This window comes from Caenorhabditis remanei, chromosome IV, assembly GCF_010183535.1.
Source record: "Caenorhabditis remanei strain PX506 chromosome IV, whole genome shotgun sequence".
Classification (NCBI taxonomy): Eukaryota; Metazoa; Nematoda; class Chromadorea; order Rhabditida; family Rhabditidae; genus Caenorhabditis; species Caenorhabditis remanei.
Window position 1 is genome coordinate 1,848,775 of NC_071331.1, and position 22,939 is coordinate 1,871,713.

Here is a 22,939-nt window from a genome sequence, read left to right on the forward strand (position 1 = left end):
AAATGAAAATGTTATCGGACTTATTGATCATAGATAATAATAAAAGATAATCGAGAAACAGAGAAATTTGATGAAAATTTCAAGTAATGGGATGATTACACTCTAATTTAGTCTGGCTATTCCGTTTCGCAAGCAGGAAAATTATTTTTCAAATAAATGTCTTTGTGGCTCCAATCTTTTCACTATCTCAAATACCTCTTCTAAATTTTATCGACATTTCCTGAATGTCTGTCACATTTGCCGCTGCAATAGTCATTTTCAGTTTTTTCTCTGTTTCTAAGCTATTACAATAATTGTTTTCACCTGTTTCAACATTAAGCACTTAATATTTGATGATTTCTACTCTTTTTACATAATTTCACAAAATATAAGTTAAGTTTATTTCACTGAAAGAAACGAGAAATTAGTAACAGAACATTATTGTTTTTCGAGAAACTATCATTGAATATGCAGAAGTACGTCATTGTAAATTTGGGGTGACAACCGAGTTTTACAGTTTTAACTAACTGGTTTGTTAGTTTTTTTTAAATTAACAGTCATTAAATGGCTCAACACTTTTTTATGTGAGACTTCGAAAGTTTCAGACAATTTATGGATTCAGAAAATATTTGAGCCTCCCTTTATCATGTTCGTAACAACTGTTTCAATAAACTCATATTTTTGTAGTCAATACCCGTCATTTAATTCGCTCACAAGGGAACTCCTTTCAGAAACTGTTTGAGAATTTGCTGAAAATTGGTTCATAGGTAGTTTCGACCATTCTGAATACGATGACAACAAAAGCTAGTGCCCCTTCCTGCTCCGGAGCTCATAAAACGAGCTCGAAACTTGCTCCGCCCGATTTCGCACTCTTGTCACTCCCTTCCGGGCAGTATTTTTCTGTGGTTTCGGTGGCCAAGTGGTAGTGGGCGGCGCGGCAGTTGGAGAGTCCGGGGTTCGACTCTCTCCCCCGATAATGTTTTTTTGTTTTTTGTATTTCTCGATTTTGGAAGGCGGGGGGTCAAAACTGTGTGTCTGAAATAGGTTTCTTGAGCTTTTCCAGTCCTTACAGACCTTCTACAACATTTTGAGAAAAAATTTTTTTTCAAGAAAAGTAACTTTTCTGTGTCCTAGTTGCTTCAAGCAGAGTATCAACCGATGTCTACGGACTCAATTTTCAAAAAAACATTTCTCTATATCGGTATAACGTATTTCATAGATTCCATGCTATTTCGAATCAGTTTTTCAAAGAAAAATTCTGACTGCCATCTCACCATCGAAGTGGACACAGAAAAGTTACTTTTCTTGAAAAAATTTTTTTTTCTCAAAATGTTGTAAAAGGTCTGTAAGAACTGGAAAAGCTCAAGAAACCTATTTCAGAGACACAGTTTTGACCCCCCGTCTTCCAAAATCGAGAAATACAAAAAACAAAAAAACATTATCGGGGGAGAGAGTCGAACCCCTGACTCTCCAACTGCCGCGCCGCCCACTACCACTTGGCCACCGAAACCACAGAAAAATACTGCCGGGAAGGGAGTGACAAGAGTGCGAAATCGGGCGGAGCAAGTTTCGAGCTCGTTTTTTGAGCTCCGGAGCAGGAAGGGGCACTAGCTTTTGTTGTCATCGTATTCAGAATGGTCGAAACTACCTATGAACCAATTTTCAGCAAATTCTCAAACAGTTTCTGAAAGGAGTTCCCTTGTCAGGGATCAAATAAGAAAATTTTCTTGAGATTATCTGTTTGGAATTGCCATACCCTCAAAGTTAATAATTTTCAATTAAAAATGCCATTGCATCAATCTACTTGCACTATATTCTAGTTAAATTAAAAATGTCGTTTTATCTTTAATTTTTTAATACGTATCCGAATAGCATCTACAAATATCGCAGCTTAGAAACATTGAAAGTAATTCAAAAATTGTACATTATCAAAACTCTACAAAACTCTACGAAACTTTACGTAAAAGGTTTTACCTGACAGGAAGGAGAACCGAAAGGTTTCCTCGCATTCCACAAGGGAGCGGGGTTTTACTCCTACACATTTTGCTCCTCAATTCCTGTCGATGGATTTTCGCCCTTCTCTTGTCCCAACTCTTTATCCTAATAAACGGGTCATTGAGAAACTGTGTACTGTTTTGCATAGCTTATCCGAAGGTTCTGCGGAACCGGGGCTCATACGGCGCATACAGGGGGTCTCCCTGGGTTATGACTGTGTCCTGGTCTTCGACTGGACCTACAGGCACTGTCAACAGCATCTTTTTAAGAAATTCACTTTGAAAAAATTGTAGTCTTTCTGAAGTTTTGAATTATATTTTTTGCTTACAAGTTTTCTACGAAGCAGAAATTACCGAAATACCGGATTTGATTTTAAATTTTCAAGTAAATCAGTCAAGTATAATTCTGTTGCAGTGAGTACTAATAATGACCACTTCATTTTTGATAATATTGAATCTCCAGGATCACAGTTTATTTTAATTACAACTTCCGTACTTACATTACATGGAACTGCTCACTTCAGCTATTTATTTATTTTTCTAAAAATGTCACATTTTTTTAATTTTAAAGGCGTTTTGGTGTCTTCACACCTATGATATTCAATGGGCTTCCAAAATCTAACCAATCGATCTTGGAATCCTTCCGAATTTTTTTCCGTATTATTTTTCAATGTCTCAGGTTTCAGTGTTTTTTTTGTGTCAGGAATAACCTCATATTTGGAATACACCCATAACATGAAGATCAAACTATCCTTCTACAAGTCAGTCGAAATTCCTGGTAAAACTGTACATGATAAGAGGAATAAAGAGATTATACAGAATCCATTAGAAACCAAATTGAGACAGTTTTATAAAAAAAGGTTTTATAAAAAAACGAAAAAATCATCATCTTTTTACAAGAAATATCAAAAACTAAGCATCACAAACATATTTCAACGTGGTCTTTGTTGACTGTACTTTCCCGGCACGCAATAAAACATTTAATGTTTCTGGTATATTTCGAGGATGAAGAGTCATCATGGACCAGAGTTGCATGGTAGTGAAAATATCTTATCCGAAATTCGGAATACCATGCAAAAAAAAACAGTAAAACCAATATTTGAGCTACATAAAACTAAAATAAAATTCCACAGCAACTCTAATCATAATTCTGAAACAGACGAGAAATCTCCTTCCGAATAATTAAATCACTCTTTTTGAACCAATTTGTATACCCGATATAGAGGGCTCATTTTGGTAAATCGCCACTACTCAAAATATTTTTTCGATAATTAATTTTTGCCAGTAGAAGAGAGATGAATCCAGGTGTGACTACTACCAATTCGACTGGTAACATACGGAAAGTAGGAAACCTTCGAAAAACTTTTTCTGAATTTTACAGATAATAGATTTCAGGAAAACATCCATTTTTATGAATAAGGCTCCGTGTTATGAAAATGATGAAAAAGTAAATTTCATCATTCAATAACTCTTTGCTTCTTGATACCACCCAGCAGCGAGCGGCATATTTCACTTTATATATAATCTTATATTTTCATATAAATAAAATAATCTCTAATTACATCAGCTTAAGACCATGAGCAGAGAGAAAAGTTGCTCTGATTTTTTCATATTTTGGTAAACGGAACAATGTTGAAACCGGAAAAATAGAAATAGAAAAAAGAAAATACAACTTTTCGGCAACTACCTATTACAGTGCCGGCTTACTGATATTTTGAGAGAGCTTCAACATGTTTTTTGACCAAAGTATAGTAAATTTTTAACCAAAGTATAGTATTAGGATTAGAATCTACATGGATTATTGAATCTACATGGATCTACTTGGATTAGAATCTACAAATACAACGTTTGTTCAAATTAAACTAAATCATAACAAAATTTTGAAACTGAAACTCTCTTCTGCGAAGAATGCAGAAACTTTCAGATTTTACTCATTCAAGAAACAAAGTGATTGTTGTGACAAGAAAAGAGTCGTGACACTTCAAATCTTAAAAAAAAAGCGGTAACTGTTTGTGTTTCTAATTATTTATAAAAGCGCATTCCAAACTATATTCAATACTGTAGAAATTGTATTTCTATTCATTATTTTTTAAAGAATATATTTTAAAAAAAATGAAATCAGTAAAATAATATATCCCTTGAAAATTCAGTACAAGCAGAAGAAAAGGTTAATTATCATACGGAACCCAATCAGCGACTGGTCTGAAAACGTCAAAAATTTATGAAGGCATATATTATAAATCCCCGGTTTTCACACGTTGCTAAAAAGTCTGATCTGAAGAGTTTGATATGATGTGCCTGAATAGTCGTAGGTGAAAGTGACATTGTACGGTCCATATTGAAGATAGACATCCGGTTATTTGAGTATAGAAACAGTACCTTACTCTATTTATTCGTCTTCATTGAAATGTTTTTTGCTCGAAAATAAGTTTGATATTGACATACAACACAAACATATGTAGTTTGGAAAACACACAGTTTTATAACAACGTTAAGTAAGTGATGATAATTATTTTAATTAATCCCGTCACCCTGCTAAAGTGTCAAGCTGCTAATGATACGCGTGTATCAAAAGGTGAATAAATTTGTGCACGCAACATATTATTGACATCCAATTAAAAAAGGTTGAACACTTCGAACAGTAAGATTGAAAAATTTTGGTGTCTCAATTCAGAACTTGAACGAATTTCTAACTGGCAAGACCGGACGGAATCTTAACTGTAACAATAGTGAAACAGAGTAACTGTTCCATTAAGTAAAAATAAAGTATTATCACAATTGAATTTTGCTGGAAGGAACGAGACCGAAAGTGTCTGTAAGAATCCTAATGCCAATTTCAGTGATTGGTAGAAGAGGACAATCACTTCAACGATCGATTTTTGCAAATAAAATGTGAAGACTCGGTATTTTGAAAATAAACATTTAAAAAAAAGTTCATGCCCACAAGCTATTCAAAACGCAAATTTACTGTCGTTGATTTTTGAAAAAGCAAAACAGAGTTTTCGAGTTTTCAAAAACAATACAACCTCTACTTAAGCAATATTCTTTCTGCTTTTTTCAATATCATTTCTCTTGATTCTATTGTATTTTTGCTGAAAGTTGATAGTCAATTTGAAATCACAATCAGTATCAATCTGAAAACTATAGAAAACGATCGGTTTTCCTATTTCTCACACATTTTTATTAATTGAGATCATATCTTAATTATCTGACTATCCATATAGACCAATTATAACTGAAGTTTACACACCACATAAGCTAGTCATTGAAGCATATTAGACGAAATAAATTATTTCACATTTACAGTTTCATCATTCTCATATGACCAACATCAGCTCTCGACTTTGATGGCACATGATTTAATTCGTCGATCAAAAAATTTTATATAATGAACAATTTGACCACCCACAGTCTCCCAAAGTCCGAGTAAGAACTACAAGGCAATTTTTGATCTCCCCTCCCGAAACGAAAAATTTGAGAAATTTGCAGGTCTAAAAGTGAATTTTTGAAATTTTTAGCGTAAAGCTAAAGGTGGAAAAGTCACTTCAATAAAGGTTAATGTGATGAATATATCAAGAAAAAACAATTATTCTTCTAAAAACCATGATATCATGTCTTTTTAGTGTTGCATTTGATAATTTTGCTAAAAAACACGATTTTCCACTGAAAATTGTTTGCCGACTTCTCGACTTCAAACTGTATCCAGCTCTCTATTTCTTGACGTTTCTATCTCAATTATAGCTCAAAAAATCCGCAATAAATAGGTCTTCATTTCTGAAGGATGGGTCACTTTTTTGCCGAATAAGTTTCGAGAAATAATGAAAAAACTGATTTCTCAGGCCAAAACTTCGATCTGTATCAGCGCCTTTATTTTTGCTCAAAAAATAGCTTTCTTTTTTCCAAAATGTTGCTTTTGCCTTTCTCGTTTTTTGTAATGGACAATTTTCATTTTTTATTTCCTTTAATGTTCGTAATTTAAATAAAATCAAAATTTTCAGTTGAAAAATTATTAAAAAATTATTTCTGACTACTGTAGCGCGCGGCCTTTGCGCTCCACTGAGAACTTTCGCTTGCAGTTGTTTTTCTTGGTTTGGGAGACTGTGCCACCTGAAAAATTACCGGTTCATCAAGTAATCGAATACCTACGTCAATATATTTAACTAATCCGTCGACAGTAAAGTGATTCTTACATTTTTTAACAGTAAATCGGATATATCAATTGATGGAACAAAAGCATATATTCTAGGCCAGGATGCTCATTGTGCACCAAATATAAGGCCTCAAATAGTTACTATTTGTTTCAGAAATATACTTTTATTACGGAATGTTTTAAAACCGAAAAAAAATGAGATTGAGATTGACAGTCATAGGTAATTTTAAACTAGAAAAAAAAGACCACTCAAAGATCACAAAACATTTTCATATTCTCACTCTGTTGTTTTCAGAATTCACAGAAGAAGTAATTTTTTCTTGAACGAATATTTTTCTTTGAGTTTCTCAATTTCGCACGCAATTTTCTTCAGTTTCGGTAGAGCGCGGTTGTAATACGTTTGTCGTGCTAATATGTGAGTTTTTCAATTTATTGCATTGCATTAACTTGCAGGAATGAGGAATTATCAGTAATCAGAATTGGATTTATCCGATGATAATGAGGACTTCTTCGATGGTTCCTTATCCGAATCGGAACTTTCAAATGACGTCTTCTTCTTCAATTCGGAAACTAATTCACTCAATTCTTCTATTGCTTTGGCCTGGAAACAGAAACCAATAAAATCAGGAAAGTTTTGTCAAAATCGCAGCAAATGAAACAATTCAAACTTTTGAAAATTTCTATGTGAAACGGAAAAAATAACTTGCAGTTTCACTTTCTCTATTTCTAACCTCATTAAATTTCTACACTACTAAGTACCACTCCACCCTGTCATACCTGCATGATAATATGATTTTTAGCCAGTAGCAATGTTGCAATCTTGCTCAATTTCCTTACAGAACCACCATGAGCATAGGGAATTACCCCACGAAGATCGTCGAGAGCCTCGTTCAAATCATGCATTCGGCATCTGAAAATAAATACGATGAATAGTATGTAGTGAATCGTATAAGTTATTCAGACCCCTCCAAAAATTTTAATTTGCTTCCCCGAGTATTTTTTGGGAGTCATAAACCGTTGAGCCTACTAGATATCATGTTTGCAAGGGAACACGGATTTGTTAAGTGAATATTTTTCAGAAAGCTCATTATCACAAGATTGTGAAACATAAATCGATAATGATTCCATAGGGTCAGAAAATAAACAGAGTGGTTGAAATGAATGAATCAGCACATTTAAAAAATACCAGAATCAATGGAATAGTATGGAAATAGTTTTAAGCATTTATGGGAAAATAATGAAAGTGTAGATTTTGAGAAGTTTTCCGAAACAAGTGTGTTTCAATTTTATCTTATAAGAATTAAAGTTTTTTTTTGATTGATAGACGCTGTATGACTTATTTTTCAAAAAATGAGCATTTTTCTGTCAATTTAAACGATTACAACACTAACCTTTCCCTCAAATTGATCGAAAGTCTCACTTCAGGCTCCGTGAACGACATCTTACTGCTCATGTTCTCCATTTTCAGCTTCTTTTTCTTCTTCTCCCTTTATTTTTCTCTGAAACAAAACTCCGCCCATTCACATATTCATTTGCTACAGTATCCTCCTCCAGAGGTCCCTAGGGAGATCTCTTGGGTGAGGAGAGGGGTAAAGTGAATAAGAGGAGGAAAACAAAAGAAAAAGGGGGGGGTGTCAATAGTGAAAAATGAGAATGGCAGATTTGATAATACGAAGTGACAAGTGCTCTCGGTTCCGGGGTGGGAATGGGTATGGAAGAAAATGTTTTCGTATTTTTAAATGAGACTACATAAAGTAACAACTAGAGGAAATTAATGGGTGCTAATTGAAAACGTAATATTGGAACTTTGGTATGAGATTCTTGATATCCTGAAACACGGATTTCCTGAAACACGGATTTATGCTGATTTCCACGTATCGAGGAACCAAAAAAATCTTTTCGCAATTTTTTATTCGGATAATTTCTCCGAAAAAAAGTCGGAGAATTTCGTAGAATTTTGAAGAGTTGACGATGAAAACGGCAACAAAAAACACGTTTTAGAAACATTTTCATGACCATTTTCAAATTCTCCGAAATGCTCCGATTCTCTGGAAAAAAGTCGGAGAAATCTTCGGATATCCGATTCTCCGACTTTTTTTCTAAGAAAAAGCTTGATTAGCAGTCAAGTACAGAATCTGAAAAATTTCACAAGGTCCTGGAACAGCATAAAAGTACATGTGGTTAAAACCAGACTTGTCACGGGCCGGGCCGAGCCAAACTCAGGAAAAATCTCGGCCCGGCCCGGCCCGGCCCGGCCAAGCTCTTTTGAAACATGTTGAGTTTTTGATTTTTTTTTGAAAATTTTATGAAAAATGTGAATATGTATGATAATTTAAGCATTTTTACTCTATTTTTTCGAAAAATTTCAAATAAAATTTGGTAAAAACGGGTTCCCATTTTTTGAAATCAGGAAAAATTTTGGCCCGGCCCGGGCCGGCCCGATTTTTGACAAGTCTGGTTAAAACACTCATACTGTTTCTAAGACGAGTTTTCTTTTTCACTCAAAATTTTGAAAACCATTGGGAACTCCGATAACTTTACGCTTTGTTTTCAAATTAGTGAAACAAGAAATCTGAGTTACTAATCAAATGCATCTCCTGAATCGAGATGAAGATATTCGAATAAGTATGTACATTTATGCTTCAGCTACTTCTCATACCTCATCATAGTTCATTTGAATATTCAAGGTAAGCGGAAAAGAATACTAAAAATGACAAAAGAAGAAATCTCTAACAAATAAAACTTCAATAATGAAAAGACTTACACTAAAACATAACAGTGAAACAGAAATCTTCAAAATTATGAATTGTTGCATTATGCCGGAATTAGTAATCAGTATATAACGCGTTCTCTGTAAGACTCGAGCAACGTGTGCCCTAGGGCCAGATTTTTATATAAACATGTACTATGGGGCTTGGGTAACCCATATGCATAATATTGGGTCACAGCTCCGGGTTACTGTAGTACGGTAGGTGCTCAAAGGTGCAAAAATGAAATTTTTTCAATTTTGTCGTAGGAAGCTGAAATTTTTACCACATAATATAGACGCATAAAATAAACTTTTCACAAAGTTTCAGACAATATGAAACAAAATTGGCCAAGTTATAACGAAAAAACTTCACTTTTTCGACATTTTTTGGGTTTAGAGAAAAAAAAAGTGCCATTTTTGAAATAACTGTGAGTATATTTTTTTAAAACAAAGTACGTTTTGTGACCTTCATTTAAAAAAAAAGCTTAACTCATATCATCTTGTCCGGACGGTCGAAAAGTGGCAAAGTTTGTAATCGATTTTTTCAAAATTTAATTTTTAAAAATTTTTTTTGCAGAAATGAATAGACCGTGTTTTACTAATAATTTTTTGTATTAACACTTGTTACCTAACTTCACTATTTCCTACTGAAAAATGTGATTTTGTAAAAAAAACTGAAAAAAAATTTTCCCAAAAATTTTTTTTGTTCTTGGGGGACAAATGTTCTTGGGCCCCAGACTTGTATTCAGATAAAAATTAACATACACGGAATAAGTAATTTTGAATAAATACATGCTCCTGACCTGAATAATATACTCATTTTTATTCAGATGAATAATAAATCGGAGAGATAGTTGCTGAGACACGATTAGAATAGAGCACAGCTCCAAATCTAAATCAAAATGCGAAAAAAAGGTCAGATCAGAATCTTCGTTTTCATTAGTAGATTTTTAATAATGCTGAAACAGCGCAAAATTTTTCTTACTTACATGGGAATGACCCGGGGTGTCCCCCCTGAAATCTTCCCATATTTTGTATATAAATAGTGTCTGGCGTAACTAAGAAAAATCCAAAATTATAGCTGCGCTCTCGGAGGTTTCGTAGAGTTACACAACTTTTTTGAAAATTTTCAAAAATTTCGATGTATCCACTTTGAGAACTCGTAACTTTGTGAGTTTTTGAGCTACTGTAATGGTTTTAGGCTCATTCGATAGGTAATGACACCGACTTCAAAAACTTCTTTTTGAGCACTTATCGAAAAACTTTGCCTGCTGAGCTACAGTTGAAAATGTGAAAAAAACGTCAGTGTGAGGTAACGATAAATGCCAAATTTCGACAATCGGGGAACTGGGGACTACCACCAGCGTACTTCTTACTCCGAGTTATGTCTGTATATGTCTTTAAATATAGGTCGAGCCTTTGAGTTACGGGAGTTATTTCAGTTTTTCTGAAAATTTTCATCTTTTCCACGTACCCCTATACGTTCTGTGGTCCAAAATTGAACCATGTTTATATTGAAGTTACAGCACCAAAAAACAACAGACATGGCTAGTTAATGCAAAATTTTCTGTTATAGCCTCTTTTTCGTTACTTCGCCATTGTTCTTATTTTTTGATGAAATTTGAACGTATAGGGATACGTGAAAAAGTTGAAATTTTTCAGAAAAACTGAAATAACTCCTGTAACTCAAAGGCTCGACCTATATTTGAACACGTATACAGACATAACTCGGAGTAAGAAGTACGCTGGTGGTAGTCCCCAGTTCCCCGATTGTCGAAATTTGGCATTTATCGTTACCTCACACTAACAATTTTTTCACATTTTCAACTGTAGCTCAGCAGGCTAATTTTTTCGGTAAGTGCGCAAAGAGACGTTTTTGAAGTCGGCGTTATTACCTATCGAATGAGCCTAAAACCATCACGGTAGCTCAAAAACTCAAAAAGTTACGAGTTCTCAAAGTGGAGACATCGAAATTTTTGAAAAATTTCAAAAAAATTGTGTAACTCTACGAAACCTCCGAGAGCGCAGCTATAATTTTGGATTTTTCTTAGTTACGTCAGACACTACTAATATACAAAATATGGGAAGATTTCAGGGGGGACACCCCGGGTCATTCCCATGTTAGTGAATCCAATACTAACTGATCCCATAAACAAGAAATATGCAACAATCTGTTCCTCTGCTCTTCTTAGAACAACAGATGGTCGGAAGTGACTGAAGAATTGGGGGTGTCTTCCATTGTTATAACTCTCCTCCCCCTTTTTATGAATAGAGATTAGATCTCAATTGGCGGATGTATCAATTCAGGAAATGGGAGGGATATGCGGGAAATGGGGAGAATGGGGTAAACATTTTGATGATGTGAGGGATTTGAGCTTGAACTGCTTTCAAAAATAGCTTTTCATGGATTTTTTCGTTATTTATCAATCATAACAGCTATCAATTAAATTGTTCCTGTTGTCTTGTTAGTGAAACAGTAAGTGTTGAAGTGAACATCTTGAAGAATAGATCTTTGTTGTATCGAAAATCCGATTTGTTTTGTTTTGAAGATTGCGGGATTTAAGAAACACAGAGTAATTTTTAGTCATCTGACCCGTGTATCTGTATTTGCTGAAACGGTAATTACAAAAAATCGGATTCATCGAATACTGTGACTTCATTGACTTGCTTGTTTTAGACGAACAGGCTGATGATTGTCAGATCGATTTTAAATTTATAGAACTGAAAATTCAAATGATGCTTCATGGATTTAAATTTAAGGAAATTACAAGAAAACTAAAATAAAAATTGACTCAGCAAGTAAAATCAACATTTTGAAACAAAAAAAAAACCATTAATGTGCAAATAACTGATTCACTGTTTTATGATTCACATTTCAATTTACGGCTGCTCTCTACCGTACTTTAAGCATGAAAAGTTTATGATAGTAGCAAACGAGACCCACGCCTTGTAACCGGTCCGAAATTTGAGCGAGCGGTCAGCCACCGGCGTATGGGTAATATGAAAGCACAATCAAATTGCTCACAGAAGGAAATCAGATGACCCAAAAGAGAAACTGAAATTTGTTTTGTTGCAAAAGCTATATTTATTTTGTGAATGTTATAATACCTCGATGATTCTTTTAAGGAAATATTTAGTTTCTAAACATTATGTGCTTATTTAGTTTCAAAAACAGTGAAAATTTAGTAGAAAATTATCAAAATATCTCATTAGGAGATTTGGTAGGCAGAAATCCTCGTTCTCTCATTTCAAAGTAATATTTTTGAGTCTAAACTGCTTACCTGTAGTTTCTGAAACGTGGAAAGTTAAAACTGAGATGGTTTTCGATGATATTCTAATGATTGGAGTCTAAATGAATCTTGAAAACCAATTCAAAAATAATGCCACAGTAAGACTTATCAACATTTTGAAACAGAATAAATCATTTATAAGAATTTAATAAATTCCCTGTTTTCCGATCCACATTTCTGAAAATTTTATTCAAAACGTGTGCTAAGTATGCTGCTCACCTCATTAATTTAACGTTTTGTAATAACTTTTTTTGCCAACGCAACAAGAAAATCTGACCATATGGACCTTCAGCCCTGAGAATTCCGAAACCGCGAGAAGATCAGCAAAATGCTTAAGTGGACCGAGTTATGACCATTGAAAAGCTTTTTTCTTGCATTTCCATCGAATTAATGTTTCAATGGAAAGTTGTGACCTTCTTCTGTTAGAGTTATAAAGTTCTGCTCATGACTACACTATTTCGAATTTTCGGTAGTGAAGCCTTCAAAACGTAATAAAAATTGAAAAAACCCGTACATCAGGTATAAATTTTTCTGTTTGAAAACTTACACTTCTCAAATTTGTCTGGTTACAACACGGTGAAAAGGAAAAAAAATAAAGATTCGTCCGGAAATCTTAAATTTCATCGAAATAATAAAAAACAACATTTTGCTTCGGTTTCAGAAAATCAATTTACTTTTTTCACTTTCTATCGGAATTTGATATATAATCTATCCACATGTGAGTGTTTTTTAAAATTAAATTAAAAGTAATGTAGAACAGTAAAAGTGGACAACTGACTGAACTAATATATTCCTAAATTTCTAAAATTTTGAATAGTATTTTTTATGTTCCATTTGCATTGAATTTAGAATGAACATTGAGTTCAACAATTACTTCGTTAATAATATATATCCCAACTTCGGATAATTCAACGATCAAATCTAAAAAAAAAAAAAAAAAAAAGTCCCATTCATAAATATGAATTTCAGTTACAGTAATTATTTCAACTGGAAATGCAACTATTTTCATTTTCAAGTATTGATATTGTCGAAATAAAAAAAGTGATACCCGGGTGTTTGCGGACTCAATGCAAAATTATTAAAAATTAGCATTGAGTCCGCAAACACCGGGTATCACTTTTTTTATTTCGACAATAAGTGCAACAATGATTTAAAAATTTATATGTTTCACATAGTAAATGATAATTGAAACTTTTTTATTCTTGTGTTTCAAAGCAGGGTAGAACAAAAATAATATGTAACCAAAAGAAAACAACTACTGTTTTGCTTACATGAGAACAGTTCTACAGGATTTTTGGGATGTTTTCTTTTTTTGTTATGTTTTCACATTCCGAAACGATAAGACGTGATTCAAAATGACTTTTATGCATATCTTTCTTCTCATAGAAAATCGTAGAAATGAATCGATCCGAACACAACGACTTATCAGGCTTATTGATCAAAGAAAATAACTTAAGGCAATAGAGAAACAGAGAAATAAAATGAAAATTTCAAGTAATCGGATGATCACATTCTATTTAGTCTGGCTATGTAGTAGCAAAAAATTATTGTTATTCGACAGACTCTCAGATATATGTTCAGAAATACACTGTTGTAAACTTGGAGTAACAACCGAGTTGGACAGGTTCAACTAACTGATTAGCTGGTTTTTTTGTAAAATAAACAATATAGCATTTAATGGCTCTACCACGATTTATGTATGACTTCAAAGATTTCAGACAGTTGATGCATCCTGAAAAATTCTTGGGCTTCACGTTATCAAGTTCATAGCAAACATTTAACTGTTTCAATAAACTCAGATTCTTGTATTAAATACCTGTCATTTTATTCGAATAAGAGATTTTCTAGGAATTGTCTGTTTTTCACAACTATTGACATTACGACATAGCCTCAAAGTTAATAATTTTCTATAATAAATTGCCACAGTATAATTCTGCTTGCATTGTATTCTAAGGGGAATCAATAATATGTCATTTTTTCTATATCTATGTACTTTGAAACGTATTTCCGATAAACATCTACAAATATGTGGATTCAGAAACCTCCCTTTGAAATAAAACTTGTTATTTTTGAAATGTCGAGCTTACAAGTTTTCTACAATGCCGAATGCCGGCTTTGATTTCAAATTTCCAGTTAAATCAGTCGAGTATAATTCTGTTGCAGTGAGTACTAATAATGACCACTTTTTTTGTTGATAATGTTTTATTTACAAGGAACGCAGTCTTTTTTAATTGCAACTACAATGATCGCTTCTGATTTTTAATGGGTTTTCAAAAACAAACCAAAAATACTGAAATCCCAGCCGATTTATTCCGTTTCTGGAGTGTTTTTTCAATAGCTGTTTCATAGCATTTTTTGATTCCGTTGGGTTCAATTGTTTTTTATGTTTAAAAACTTATTCGAAAATTACCAAAAGGTGTTGAATCACCTCATATTTGAATGACACGCAGAACAAGAAGATAAAACTATCTTTCTGCAAGCCAGTCGAAATTTAAAAACAGTCACAGTCATGCATAATGATATCAAAAAAAGTGATTATACAGAATCCATAAGAAACCAAAGTGTCACAGTAAAATCTGTATACTAGAATTATCAAAAATTAAACACCACCAACGTATTTCAACGTTCTTTTTGTTGACTGTAACCTTGAATTGATAAAAAATTAATATGTTTTCTGTAAGTTTCGGGGATGAAATGAAAGGATGTAAGGACGGAGTAAAACTAGAAATACATAGCAACTCTAGACATAATTCTGAAACAAGAAAAAAATATCATTCATCCTAAAAAATAAAAAATCATTCTATTTGAATCAATATGTATCTTAGATATTGAAGACTCATTTTGGTAAATCGGCACTCTGCAAAATACTTTTTCAAAAATGATGTCTGCCAGTAGAAGAGAGCTGAAATCCAGTTCTGACTACTGTCAATTCGAATGGTAACATACGGAAAATATTAAACATTTGAAAATCTACCCACCATGCGTTAGAAATCTGTTCCAAACTTTACAACTAACAGAAATCACCAGCACGGATTTTCATCAATTTTCAAGATTAACATTTCGTATTATAAAAATAATATGAAAAAGTAAATTTTGGCATTCAAAAACTCTTTGTTTCTCGATACGATCCTATAGTTACCGATCTATTTCACCTTATATGTAATGGGAAAAACGGTTTCAGTTAATCAATGAAACGTAACAGGTTCGTTCGAAACGGTAATTGGTAAAAATGAAGAAAAGCGGTAAGTATGAAAAACTGTCGTAAAATTACAACCAGGCTTCTTACAATAAATTTGTATTAATGTTGAAATGCAGATTATGAGAGACATAACTTTATGTATGTGCACTAATCGGTTTCACAACATTAAGATATTGATTACATAAACGTATTCTTACTTTGGCCAGTTTTCAAATTCCGTTTGAGGATATCCAATGAAGACAACAGGTTAGTCAACCCAAGAAACAAATGACATTTTTACCTTAACGTTCCTAGTCAGTGTAAATAAACCAGTCGGTTAACGTCGCCTAACGGCGACTAAACCTCCTTCCCTACACCACCCTTCTCAGTTTCACAGCGCCTGCGGCGCTTCTTAGCTGAGCAGTTCATTCCGATAAAGCACAATTGTAAAATCTTTCCTTTTCAGACTCAAATTCTACAAAGTTTCTCAATGACTTTTTTATATTCGGATAGAATATGGAACTTAGAATAGGATGTTTTCGAATTTACGAATTTGAACTTTCTTCCTATGTTTTTCTTATTTTGAAGCAATCTTACAAAAGAACGTGAACAGAGTTGAGCGGAATTCCGCCTTCCGCTTTCCGCCACTTTTTTCTTTCATCCTTCCGCTTTCCGCTAAATTTTTGCCTATTTCCGCTTTCCCCCTTCCGCCTCCGCCGTTTTAAGAATTTGTTCCGCCTTCCGCCTAGAATATATCAGCTTGAAAAATTTGATCGCCTACTCAAATTTACTGATATTTTCAAAGTTTTTTTGCAGCAAAACGAACAATTTTTACCAAAAACGGAAATTTAATACAGATTTAACCATTTTTAAAAGCTTTTTACAACAAAATAAGGCCACTTTTTGCCAATTTTTTAATTCCGCTTTTCGCCTTCCGCCTTCCGCCGAAAAATTTTTCTTCCGTCTTCCGCTTTCCGCTTTCCGCCAATTTTTTTACTTCCGCCTTCCGTCTTCCGCTTTCCGCTTTACAAATTTTCACTCCGCTTTCCGCCTTCCGCCATTTCAAAAATCGCATTCCGCTCAACTCTGAACGTGAACTTGATAACTCTTCTTTCTTCCCTCCCCAAAAGGCGAGTGATCATAAATACAGATATGAGTTTTTTTTTCTGATCGGCGGCGATGCCGCCTCCCTTCTTGGGATATGGCAGACTAAGACCATATGTTTTTACTGAAGTTCAAGAACTTGAAGACTTTTCTATTCACATCTTCAAAAAATGGATTCGAAGTATCCCACCTAAAGTTTTTGACTGATCGGCGGCGATGCCGCCTCCTCCTCGGAATAGGGCAGACTTTGAACAACCCACTGCACCCTATCACTCCAAAATTTACTTTTAAGGCGTCAGCGCGACAGGAAACGCGTCAGAAGTCTACTGTGCGCATAACGCGATAAAAATGTTTTGAAAATGTTTTCAGTGAAAAAAACCAATTTTTTGGAGATTGAAAATAAGTTTAGGGGAAATTTCAAAATTTTATTGCTATAAAACACCTAAACTTCACTGAATTCGGTGGAAAACGGCTGATTTAGTAATTTTTGTATACTGTAGGAAAACTTTTTTGCTATGCGCCTTTAAGCCTACAGTAAGAACTTGCACTGCTATTGCGTCAGCAATGCCTTGGGTCATTTGGGTGCGTAAGGACCTGTGCAACCCCTCATCCTAGATTTCGTTTTTAGGTAGCCGAGCAACGACAAATTTGCTTATTCACAAACCCCCATCACTACTTGAATAGCATTCTTTCATTTATTCCCTTTTTTGTAGACTTAGGATTATGGTATTCTTTTGGGCTATTGCCAACAGGAATTTCGCGGCCTCTTGACCAAATTTACATACGATTTTCTCACAAATGCAAGATCGGGTGCGCAGGTACCGGTCTGCGGGTGTCATCACTGTCAATTTGACAACATCTCCGACGATAACAGAAATATTGAGAAATTTTTCATCAAAATCACTGCTATTCCCTCCATTTAAATCAAATAGCTCCTCAATAAATTGCTTTCCCATAACAAAAAAGCAAAAAAAACTTTTCTGACAGGGAGAGAACGAACTCACCACCCCACGCGTGAGAGTCATTTGCGTAGACCGCTACACCAAACACGCGCGGCCGAGGCGCTTTCGAGAATGCAGTCAAGAAACAACCGAGCCAGTAGTATGACATTGATTTTTTGAACTTTCTACCACCCTGTCGGGACACACCTTTTCTCAACGCTTTTTACTGTTGAAATCGGTATCGTCTCCAGAAGACGTCAAATTTGATATTTTAGAAAAATGAAAAGTTCGGGCATCATCTAAGCGCAATTTCCTATCTATCTATCTAGGTTTCATTAAAATCGGTCCAGTACGGAGGGAGTTACGACGTGCAACACATAAACGGACAAACGGAATCTGTTGAATATTATTAGTAAAGATGACGAAATCTTTACTAATAATATTCAACAGATTCCGTTTGTCTGTTTGTTTGTCGCCGATCATAACTCCTTCCGTAGTGGGCCGATTTCTATGAAACCTAGATAGATAGATTGGAAATTAGGCTTAGTTGATGCCCGAACTTTTCTTTTTTCAAAAAAGTTAATTTTGACGTCTTCTGGAGACGATGACATTTTTAGCGTTAAATGCGGTGAGAAAAGGTGTGTCCCGACAGGGTGGTAGAAATCCCAAAATATCAGCCTAACACTACTGACTTGGTGTTTCTTTACTGCATTCTCGAGAGCGCCCGGCCGCGCATATTTGGTGTAGCGGTCTACGCAAACGACTCTTAAGCATGGGGTTATGAGTTCGTTCCTCCCCGTGGTAATTGTTTTTTTTTCCTTTTTGGCCATAGGAAAGTAATTTATTGAGGAACTTTTGGATTCAAATGGAATGAATAGAAGTGACTATGATGAAAAATTGGTCAATAATTTTGTTATCGTTGGAGATGTTGCAAAATTAACCTTTATTATAGGGTCGGCGGATATGCCATCGATTTGAAATTGTTTTTCGGAGGAGGACTCGAAAGTTCGATGTGAATTTTGAACCCATCTCACATACATAATGGGAGAGAGGGAAACCGGGGAAATATGTTTTTTTTTGTTAGCGAAGCCTACTAGGAAACTAAATAAATGGAAGAACACTACTCAGGAAGAGATGGTGATTTGTGAATAAGGAACTTCGTCGTAGCTCGGTTAAACACTAAAAAAGAAATTAATTCTAGGATGCGGGTTTGTTAAAGCATGGTCTAAGTCTGCCATACTGCTTTTTGGGGGAGGGAGGCGACATCGCCGCCGATCAGTAAAAAACTTTCTAATAAAAATTTAAGTGAATTTTTTGTAGATGTGACATGGAAGTCTCCAGATTTCTAATCTTCAGTTTTGTGAAACGGTTTCTGATCCAAACGAGAACGATTAAAATGAAAAAAGACTGAATAACGGTGTGTTTAACTTTCAAACCGAGAAATGTATAAACTATGTAGTTCTGAAGTAGCTTAGAGAAGAGAGGCTACATCGCCGCCCAACAATCAAAAAAAGAAGGAAGAAGGACTTTTTCGATCAAACCGGACTAAAAGATTTCCGTGTGTAAGATTTTAAGCTTGAAACCTTGAAAGATTTTGAGGGAGGGAGTCGGCATCGCCGCCGATCAGTAAAAAACTTAAAAATAACACTCTAATCCTACCATGCGTGTAATGAATAAAAGAATTCTACTCACGTAGTGATGGTTATTTTTGAATAAGGAACTTTGTCGCAGCTTGATTGCCTTCAAAAAAGTAATAAATTCAAGGATGAGGATCTGTTAGAACATCGTCTTAATTTCCCATACTTATTTACCTTGAAGAGGAAGGGGCATCGCCGCCGATCAGTAGGGAAAAAAGAAAGAGTATAAGAAAAACAAGAGTTATTATGCTTCAGTTCTTTGGCAAGATTATTTTTAAATAAGGAAAACATAGGAAAGTTCAGATTTGTAAAAAGAAAAACCACTCATTCTAAAAGACATATTCCATCGGAATAGAAAAAATCATTGAATGAATTCCTATCAAGCGCCGTAAGCGCTGTAAAACAGAGAAGGGTGGTGTAGAGAAGGAGGTTGAGCAGCCGGAGGCTGCGTCAACCGACTGGTCTTTACTATTAACAAACACCAGATTCTGTATGTTTGTGTGTGTGTCGCCGATCCTACAGCCCTTCCTACTGGACCGATTTTCTTCAAAGTTGGACCAAAAAATCAGAAATTTCCCCCGCATGATGCCCGTCTTTTTCTTTTTTCAAAATTCTCAAAATGACGCCTTCTGAGCCAAAAACACTGATAAAGCATAGGGGAATGAAAAACGGAAAAAGTGACGTGAAACTGTCGGCCTAAGCGTCGTTATTTCTTTCCTTTCTTTGGCTTGCACTTTTCGTGGCCGCATGGCTAGCACAGGTAGTTGGCGTGTGGTCCGCATGCGGATTCAGTCCCATTTTCCGTCCGCATAGAGTCCGCGGCGGAAATCTGGTCCGCTGCGGACTCTATATGGACGCAGTGTGGACTTTGGGAAAAGAGGTGGAAGTGGGCAGCAATTGTCCGCGCGCGGACCGTATATGGACACACTGGCCGCGGCCGCCGTATGCAGCAGCTCTTCCGAAGCTCTCGGACTTCTCTCGGATAATGATAAATTTTTTATCATTTACGAAGCTTTTTCGTTTCTTTCCCTATTTTTCGAAAGTTTCGCTTTTTTTAAAATGTTTTTTCTATTGAAATTTCTCTTAATTAATTTTTTCCGTGAAAAATTCTCGCATTTTAATGTAAATGATCGAAAAATTATTGTGCTTTCAGTCTATCCGATGATCCCAAAAAGATAAACACCGGCGATAGCTGAAATGGAATCAATTTATCGATTTCCTTGAAGGTTTGTAATAGTATTCAGCATTCCTTATTCAAAATAAATTTTTTCAGTGAGGAAATTCGATAAAATTGGGCAGAACTACTTCTCAAGCACGCTTCGTCCGGAGGGAGGAACCCATTTTCGAAAGTAAGTTAACTGAATAATTTTATTTTATTCATCAATTAGTTGATTTTTTTCAGAAACACAAAGGGAAAAACTGAAATCATCGACTGATAAATGCTTCTACTTCAGTGGATTTCGATAGATTTCAAGGACACGACTGCCCGACAAACATGTGATTTCTATGTATAATTTTCTATGTTTTCTTCCTATTTTCATTATTTTTAATGTTACTTTTTATCTTTCTTTAAATAAAATAGTAATTTTATCTCTAATCTTCCTTGTTAAATGACGATCTCAGCCGGGAAACAAAAGTAGGGAGGGGGCTGGCGGTGGGAGGGAGAGAAGCGACTTTTTCGGCGCGCGGACTCGAAACGGACCGTATATGACGCACACATTTCGTCCTTAGCTACTTCTTTTTGAGTCCGCGCGCGGGCACATATATGGTCCGTATTTCGTCGCTGGCCAACTACCTGTGAGGGTTGCCGTGTCGCCGCGTCCGATCTGGCAAGTTAAGCAACGTTGACTGCAGTTAATTTTAAGTTCGATCCCGGGTGACGAGAAAAGTGTTTTGATTTTTTTCGTTGATAGATTGGGGAAAATATAGAGGTTTCCGAACGTGCTGCCTGTTTCCAGTGAGAACTACGTCACAAAGAAATACGGACCGCTCTCTAAAAAGGGACTATGAGAAAGATGTGCAGTTATCATCTGATTCAGAAAAATAGAGAATTCCAACCGTGTCGTTTGTTTCCAGATTGATCGATATCACAAAAGAAACGACAATTTTCTGGACACAGGAAGGGAGATGGGTTCATTTTGGATACATATGTACTTATTTAAAAAAAGTATCAATAATCGTTTTGGCTATTAGCTCGGCATAGTTCCTGCAACTGCGCTCCACCGAAACGCCCTTGAAAAATGTTTTTTTTTCTGAGTCTCTCAATTTCGCACATTTTTTTGGGTTTCGGTAGAGCGAGAATGTAAAAAGCGTGCGGTGCTAATAGCATTTACATTCTTCTTACCACTGTTTTTGCTCTGCTTATTTTTTTCGTGTAAAATATAGAGACTAGCGGAAGTTGCGTGAAGTCCCGACATGGAACCACGTGAAACGCGTTCTTTCAAATAGCTGATAACTATCATTTTCTTTTTCCCGTCATGGCGTCACTCTCTATAACTACTATCGTTCCCGCCGACAGTTCACTAAATAGTAATGGTGCTGCTTTTTCTGTTCCCGGTGATTCCACCTCCACCTCGGACGCTGTACGACGGTTTCGAGATCGTCTGGGTATCAGGTCAAATGGTCGAAGTCAAATGGGTATAGAAGAAGAGAATCGGATGGTTGGGAAGCGCCGTAGGCGCTGTAACACCTAGAAGGGTGGTGTGGAAAAGGAGGTTTAGTCGCCGTTAGGCGACGTGAACCGACTGGTCAGTTTAAACTGATAGTCATTTATACTATTCACGTCAACTAGTCGAAAGGAAATGATTATCGATATAGTCATAATCATTTTAGAAATGACGAAAACGATAGTCGATTCAGCTGTTTCGTCAAAACTTTTAAAAAATAGTCGAAATAGTACAAACGTAAATAGCCGAAACGTGAGTATTCAGAGCAGAAAAAAGGAAGAATGTCAGAAAAATTTTAAAATGAAAATTCATTTTCTCAGTCATTTACGTCGTTTTAATAATTGTTTTTTATCGGAATTAATCATTTACGTCGTTTCGATAGTTGTTTTTTCATTTCCGATAGTCAAATTACACTGTGTTTTTTAAATTTTGATATTTTGATTATCATTTTACGTCATTAATCGCGTGACGAAAAATGACTAACTAATGACTAGGAACTCTATTTTACCTCATGAGGACCAAACTATACTTTTTCAACTGACACGCTAACATCTAATCGTTGAAACAGGATGATTATGCAATTCTGTTAATTTTTATCCCAATTATTTATCTTTTATGATACAATGAAAAGCCAAAAAAATTTATTGAGTTTTGAGGGTTAGGTCCTGAAGCAATGATAGGTATGTTGCACAAAATAATTACAATGACCGTCAATTAAGAATTGGATGCTAGCGTAACTTAAATTAATTTTCAGAAACAAAAATGTTCAACTACTCTCAAATACATAATTCACTGTTTTCCGATGAACCTATCCGGAATTTTCGTTTTTGATCTGGTGCAGAATCTTTTTTTGTGATTAGTAATAGCTTTTCCGTGGGACTGCTATCAATTTATTCCTGTACATAAATAGATTGCTCTGTGGGACCCGAACACATGACTGAACGCGCATGGGTACAAAACCGCAACCGGCTGAGCTACACGGCCGAGAACGCGGTCGCCCACTCGGGGCTGTTATAAATGTGGGTGCTTCTCAATCACAATTTCGATCACAATTTTTGCGTTCTATCCTCCGTTACAGTGAGTTTTTGAATTGACACCGTCGTTTTTTTTTGCCAATATTGAATGAGTAGTATGGTAGGTGAAATTTACCATGATGTCGTGAAATTTACCATGAGATTTTGTGAATGACGGCATTCGCGCTTGGCTTGAGACCGAAGGCTAGCCTGAGGCCTGGCCAGAGTGAGAGCAAAA

General features: G+C 35.3%; 1 protein-coding gene across 1 annotated transcript; it reads right to left on the reverse strand.

Moving 5' to 3' along the window:
* Positions 1-6,589: 6,589 nt before the first annotated feature.
* Positions 6,590-7,585, reverse strand: GCK72_012236 (uncharacterized protein; the record flags this gene model as incomplete). Its single annotated transcript, XM_053728947.1, has 3 exons — positions 6,590-6,724; positions 6,901-7,033; positions 7,515-7,585. 3 exons carry the CDS (start codon positions 7,583-7,585, stop codon positions 6,590-6,592), a joined length of 339 nt encoding a protein of 112 aa, XP_053583719.1.
* Positions 7,586-22,939: the final 15,354 nt, after the last annotated feature.